The sequence below is a fragment of the Vicugna pacos genome, chromosome X (genome assembly GCF_048564905.1).
Source record: "Vicugna pacos chromosome X, VicPac4, whole genome shotgun sequence".
Lineage (NCBI taxonomy): Eukaryota > Metazoa > Chordata > Mammalia > Artiodactyla > Camelidae > Vicugna > Vicugna pacos.
Genome location: NC_133023.1, coordinates 83208972 through 83216230, shown reverse-complemented (window position 1 = coordinate 83216230; position 7259 = coordinate 83208972). Strand labels below are relative to the sequence as shown.

Below are 7259 nucleotides of genomic sequence, written 5' to 3'. Positions count from 1 at the left end.
GGGGTGGAAAAGGGAGACTCAGGAGACCAGATGGCCTCTTCCTGTAGCCACCATTTAAAGTCTGAGCTCATCTGATGATTTATTGAATCTGGGCTGAAGGAAGAGGAGAAATGATGAGGGCATTTGAGGAGATTGAGTCAAGCTTTCTACACCTAAGTGGCTTGGAGTCCCTTGCAGGACTTAAAAGGTATGGAGACTCAGTAAACATTCAAAAATATTGTGCACCTGCTCTGTAGCAAGCTTTGTGCTGAGCATCGTGGGAGAAACTTTTGCTTCCTTTCCTGGAACCAAGTGAGCACAGGGCCTGGCACTGATATTTGTTGAAAGAATGTTGTTGACTGAACCAAGATGTCCTTGAGGAGCTTGCCTTTTTAGGGAGTGGTCAGCCCAGTAAACAACAGTTTGCGGGAGGTGGGGTGGGAGGTACAAGCTCGGTAGGAGAGAATAAAAAACAGAGCAGTTGCCGGTGGAGAAGCTGGAGGAGAGAAGTGGGAGAGAGATAAGAAGACAGAGGAGAGAGGGATGGAAACAAGGAGCAGAATTTGGGTGAGTGAAGAAAATCCTTCTCAATTCTCTGACTTGTCTTAATTTTCTACATTTGTTCCAAGCTGTACGATATGCAGTCTTGCAGTTCTTTGATGCAGTGCTAGCGTCCCTTCTCTGAGCTTTCTCGAGGGCTCCAGGGGTAATGGGAGGGGAAGACTGGGAGGGAAATGGGGCTGCTGGAACATTCACTGCTCCCCCTGTGAGCCTTGGCTTTCCTTCCCCCTCCATCTCTACAACAATTCCCTCAAGGGGTTTCCTAGAATCGCAGGTTGGCTGCCTCAGATGGGTTGCACCCCTTCAAGGAATCCCAGGAGGGCTTGAATGTTGAATTTGGGTGGAAACACAAGACTGGCTCCCAGTTTCCTCTCCAGATCACAGTTGCATTCTAGATTTTATATACAGGTAGATACATTTATTATGTAAGTTGGAGATGTTTGGCCAGTGGTGGAGATGAGTGTATTCAGAGCCATCCATGCCCTTGTGGGCTTGACTCCGTGTTGCTTGTCCCATGGGCCCCTCGCTTGAATCCAGTCAGTTGCTAGGGTATCAGTTTGGGTGTTTAAATCCTGAACTGGTTCTTGTTAGAGATAGCTCTTGCTTAAGATAACTAACTATTAAAATCTGTTTTCTTCATAGACATAGAATGACAGCAGGTGACAGGAGAGTTATCAAGGGATCAGTGAATGTGCTAATTGGTAGAAGGGAGAAAATAGGAGTCTTGAATTATGCAAGACTGTTTTTGTGCAAGTACATGAGGAGATGAAGGAAAAGCATAAGAATTTTCTTAAGCAGACAAGATCCTGTAATGGTGGGATAAGTGCAAATGTCTTCATTTTGAGGGTAAGGAAGCCGGACTCCAGTTGATAGGTTCCATTTGGTCTTTCACAGCTTTCCAAGCAGGGTTCCATTTGCTTTAGGGAGGCTTCTTTTCCTGGGGAATATATGTAAAATGTGGGAAAGTATGTTATTTCATCAGTAACTAAAATTTCAGCACTTTGTGTGGGAACATTTACACTAGTTTCTTTTGAATTCTTTGAAAGCCCATATTCTGTTGGGGAAACTTTAGCATCTGGGGAATTCCTTCATCAATTTCTCACGTAGCACAATATTTCTTGTTAGTTATTTCTGGGAATTAGTAGCCGAGATGCAGTATGTGATGTGATTTCTTCTGTTGTTTCCTAATTGATTTTCTACTCTGACATTCCTTTAGCTTTTTACACCAATTCAATTCTTATCCTTCCTTCACAATTTCATAGTTAGGGTTAATGAATAGCAAGTTGGAGGAACTAATCCTGCGGTACATTCTAGTGACCCCTTCTTGGCATCTTCACTCTCATCCTGCTGCTTTAAATGGTTTTACTCTTTCATAAAATCTTCAATAGCTTTTAAAACCACTCATTCAATGCAAATGACTGTAGGCTGTGATTCACTAGAAGAAAAGAGTTTCAGTGAAATAGCATGTTATCAGGAGGCCAAGTTATGGTAAGTGATAAGATTTGCCATTTGACTACTTCAAATGCTTGTGCTAACCCTAACCCAGAATTTCTCTGCACGAGTGTGGGGAGCAATTTTGCTCCCCCAGGGGACTTTTGGCAATTGTCAAAACTAGGAGGAAGGCGTGCTCCTGACATCTAGTGGGTAGATGCCAGGGATGCTGCTTAACAGCCCACAGTGCACTGGACAGTCCCCGCAGCAAAGAAGTTTCCAGTCCCCAATGTCAACAGTGTCAAGATTGGGAAACCCTGCCTTCAGTTAATAGCATTTTACCAAAGGAGAAGCCTGAGGAGGACCACCCTGGAGTGTTTGCACCGGCACTATCCAGTTGCAGTTTCCATAGTGATGGAAATGTTCTCTATCTGGGCCGTCTAATGCGATAGCCACTAGCCACGTGTGGCCACTGAGCACTTGCAGTGCAGCTAGTGTGATGGAGGAACTGAGGGGCTTTTTTGCCACCAGTTTTTTTTGCGGGGTGCTAATTAGGTTTATTTATTTATTTTAATGGAAGTACTAGGGATTGAACCCAGGACCTCGTGAATGGTAAGCATGCGCTCTGCCACTGAGCTATACCCCTAACCTTGAGTGATAACTGTATTTCATTTTAATTAATTTAAAGTTAAATAGCCACATGTGGCTAGTGGCTTCCATATTGGACTCAACTGTAGAGGCACTCTAGTCTAGTGGAGTGTGGTTCTGGGACCACAGTCCTGGGGTTGTGTCCCCAGTCTACCACTTCCTAGCTTTATGGCCATGGGTATGGCATCGAAGCCTTCTGAACCCCACTATCATCATCTGTCAAATGGGGGTAATAATGGGACCTACTCCTCTGAGGGTTATGATAGGCAGTGAAATAATGCATGACAAATGAAGCATGTTACCCGCGCCCAGTACAGTAAGCATTTGCGAGATGTTCGTTATTATTGCCAGAGATTTGTGATTAATATTGTAATTGTCATCATGTAAATGGGGCTTCTGCAGGGCTTACAAAGGAGCCCTCCCCTGGGATATTATTTAAAGACCACTAACTCTCAGCCCTCACAGCATCACCTATAGGCATGTCCCCATGAACTTTGGGAGCCTTGGTTTTCTTATCTGTAAAATAGGAACACTAAAAAAATAATAATGCTGCTTCCCTGTTTATGTCACAGAATTGTCCAGAGGGTCAAATGGATGTGGAAGTGCTTTGTCAAGTACAAGGCCATCTATCAGTGTAAGGTTTATGTTATGACTTTGCTCACAGGAGTGCTTTTGTTTTGAGTTAGTGCAAAAGTTCTGCCTTGGTAGAACTGTCTTAAATTTGGAATGTGAATGCCTGTGTTGGGGAGGCTGTATTGGAGGACAGCAGGGGCCAGGAGCTCTTCACGATGTTGAGGCCTCCTCTGTCTTTAAGGATACATGAAAGCTTGGCATTTGGGGTCGGGAAACCTGGGCAGTGTATGGACCGGCCTGGCTCCCAGGCTGCTAATGAAGTAACAAGTCATCTGGCCCAAAGGGAGAGAAGAGGGCACCTCACTGAAGCTTATGGTGTGCTGTCAAGGCCATGCTGCCCCAGGGCTCAGCCACCCGCCATAGTGTCTGGCCTGAGAGGTACACACATGCACTCACTGAAAGTATTTGGCCCCATGTGGCGGAAAGAGCATGGGGCTTTGGAGTCAGACATGGGTCTGAATCCTCACAATGCTACTTCTTAGCTATGCAGCTGTAGGTGAATGCCTTTGCCTTCCTGGGACTCAGTGGTCTCATCTGTAAAATGGAGATAATGACTCCCACATTGCAGTGTTGTCACAAGGGTTAAATCAGGTAACTGACAGGCATGGAGGTTGCCCTCAGTAAACACGAGTTCCCTTGCCACCTAATGTTGATAAACAACAACTTTTAACCAGCTCATGGGTCCTAATCCTGTTTTTGTTCTTCTGGAAAGGAAAAAGAAAATGAAAGTTTTCTGCTGGTGGCATGGGAGAACTGAGAAGAGGAAAGGGGAAAAGCATTCTCCTTGCTGTGCCACTACTCTGTCCTGAAGGGCCATCAGAATTGTTTAGGGACAGACTCGGATGAAGGCTAGAGCATGGGGCTCTGAATTCGTCACAATACAGTATAAATGAGGAGCCCAGGTGGCCTCGCCTGGGCTGGGTGTTCCCAGAGAAAAGTCACCATACCCTGAGTACCCAGAGAGAAGCTTTCTGGGCACAGTGGGTTTCCCAGGCCTCTGGAATTAAACTCCAGCCCTATCGGTGGCCACTTGATCCAGTGACTGCTAACAAGCAAAGGACACAGGTCGGTTGCACTTGGCTGTGCCCACAAGCAGCTGGGGACCCCAGGCCCCAGTGCAGACAGCCATTTGATAATGCTGCCGGTCACCAGGGAGCTGGCTGCTGGGGAGAATGCAGATAACTCCAGGAAGTCTCACCTGTACTCTGGGGAAACCAACGAAGACATAGGGGGACATAGGGGATTAACAGCATGGGAAGGACAGGCAGCCTTCCCACGGAGAAGGGAGGGTAATAATGATCGCCACTACCATGTATTGAGCATTTACTATGTGCTACACCTCTTGCCGGGGGCTCGATGTGAGTTAGTTCACCCAACTGTGAGAGTGGAGCCCTCTTCTTTGTTGAACACACTTCTCATCTCTTCTTAGCACATAGTAGGTGCTCAACAAACAGTTATTAAGTGAGTCCTCACAGTTAGCCTATGCTGAAGGAGCTCTAAGCCTTACTAAATAGATAAGGAAATTTTGTTTTTGAACAGTTCCATGATTTGTTCAAGAGCCCAGCTCTTATTGACTGCGAGTCGGGATTCACACCTTGATTTGTCCAAGTCCGTGGTCTAACCCTCTTGCAAGTACATCATGCTGCCTCCTCAGAAGGTCAAGATGCCAGATTTTCTTCAACAAAGGCATATCTGCTCAGAAATGACTGGATCAGATTCAAGAACACCACACAAAGACATGATATTGTAACATCCATGCCTCCTTCATCCCACCCACTGCCTCCATCCCCCCAATTCTGTCCCCAGATGAATTCATTTTACAAATAAGAGAACTGAGGCATGAAGAAATTATATGACTTGTCCAAGGTCACACAGCTTGTCGGGATCTTTATTAGTTTGACATTTTAGCCCTCAGAAAACTCAGAGCCTGACAGGGAGGGGAAGAATTTCATCTATTGGGGCCAAGGCTAAATGGGAAAAAATTAATAAAGGGCCCCATATTGTTAAAGCAACTTACTTGAGTTTTTTTAAAGTAGGAACATAAAACACAGTACTCATCTAATTTGAACATTTGGAACTGTATTCCTTGTTACAAATTACAACAATATAATTCAGTTATCTGCTATAGTATATACAGTAGATGTTCAAAATGGGGAATAGAAACACGAGAAGAGAAAAAGAAGAGATACAGACATGGGAAAGTCTAGATATGGATAAGAAAAAAGTAACAAATTGCAGGCACTGTATTTCAGAAAAGATTGCTACTAAAGATGAATAAAGTCATGTTGCTTTTTTATATCAACAAGGTCATTATCCTTTGGGGGCCTCACTGGGCCAAGGACCAGACCATTCTATAAGCTGTGGGTCATGTTACTTCATTATTGCATCTCCATCTCCCCTTTCCATAAACCCAACTGTTCTGGGAAAGTGGAGAGTAAATTATGTCAAAGGGAGACTCTTCTGAGCTCCATGGGGGCTGAAGAACAGAAAAGAAAAGAAAAGAAAATGCCTGGGAGGCCAGGCATATCTGCCTGTTCAGATTTTGAGTAGAGCCCAATAGGTAAGGCAGGAAAAGTCTACTCTCCTGAGTTTGCATGAAGCATATGAACAGAGGTTTCTGCGTTAGTTCACTATTCATTTATGATACTTGAAGGGAGTCTCTAGAAATCATTTAATAGACCAAGATGGGGGAAAAATTCCCAATAAACCTCCATGTCCTATTTTTGAAGGATATAATTTTACTGAGTGAGAAATGTGTGTTTCTTCTGTGCAAATGTCAGTGATCTGCAAAGACCTTATTTCATGTAGAAATGGCCTGTGTTTGGTTACTCAGAGTTGGAGGAAACTCTCTGAGATGAGATTGTTAATTCTCTGATAAGGATGAACTCCTGATTTGAAAAAAGATTTTTTTGGTGTTTCCTTTGAAGGGGAAAAAAGAATGAATAGGGAATTTTCAAGTCAAGTATTTTGCATTTTTTAAATGGGAAAAAATAGCTTAGGTTTCTAAACAAGATAAAAGTAGAGGTTTCTGAAAATGTCGACAGGCTTCAGAAAGACGTGCTCCAAAGGCTGGGTTTCTGTTGGTCAACTCAAGCCAGGCTTACAGGGGCCTCTGCAAAATCGGGCCTCTCTAAGGATGAACTGGGAACTTTGAAAGATTGTCTCAATGAATCAGAGGATCCTGGAATGCCTGAGCTAAAAGGACCCTTAGATCCAAGTCTAGCCCAATCCCTTACTTCTTAGGTGAGGAAACTGCAGCCCAGAGAGAGAACTTGGTGTGCCCAAGGCCTCACAGCTACTTAATAGCAGGGCTGGGCTGTCAACTCTCCAAAAGTTGTCGTAGGTCTCATTGGAGGTACCAGTCTTAGAGGCAGAAGTTAGAAAAGCAAAGCATCGTCCTTTGTGGTCACAATTCTCCCTAGGTATCATTCAAATTCACTTTTTCTTCACCACACTTGCCCTGCCATCCATTTCTTATGGCTTCTTGTTTTCCAGCTGTTCTGTTCCAGCCATGCCCATGATTTACAGTGGGGTTTCCTCAAAGTGGGATGTTTAGATTCTGTACCTCAGAATCACCCAGGAGCAATGGACTGTTCAGATCTCTGAGCTCAGCCCCAATGGAAGACTCCAAGTCTCTGGGAGTGAGGGCCCCAGAATCAGCAATTGTTATGCAAGCTGCTGACTTGCAGCCTTCCTCCTCAGACCCATTTCTCACACCACTGTCCATATCTGTACTAGTAGTTTTATTTATGTATTTATTTGAAGAGTTGATTTTCAATATGGTGTTAGTTTCTGGTGTACAGCAAAGTGATTCAGTTATACATATATACATATTCTTTTCCATTATGGTTTATTACCAGATATTGAGTATAGCTCCCTGTGTTATACAGTAGGACCTTGTTTATCTATTTTATATATAGTAGCTTTATCTACAGCACTATTTACAATAGCCAAGACATGTACTAGTAGTTTTTAAAACCCTACTATTTCTTGAGCACTTATTTTGT

The 7259-nt window shown here is 43.9% G+C and overlaps 1 protein-coding gene across 2 annotated transcripts in view; it reads left to right on the top strand.

Moving 5' to 3' along the window:
* The first annotated feature begins 429 nt into the window (after window positions 1-429).
* The window catches only part of KIAA1210 (KIAA1210 ortholog), a 59190-nt gene continuing 52360 nt past the window's right edge, over window positions 430-7259 (top strand). For both annotated transcript variants that reach the window (XM_031671397.2, XM_072956434.1), the window contains exon 1: window positions 430-546. Coding sequence is in view for 1 of the 2 variants with exons in the window: in XM_072956434.1 (XP_072812535.1) it covers window positions 523-546 (24 nt within the window). In the remaining variant the exon portion in view is untranslated. The remainder of the gene's footprint in view (window positions 547-7259) is intronic.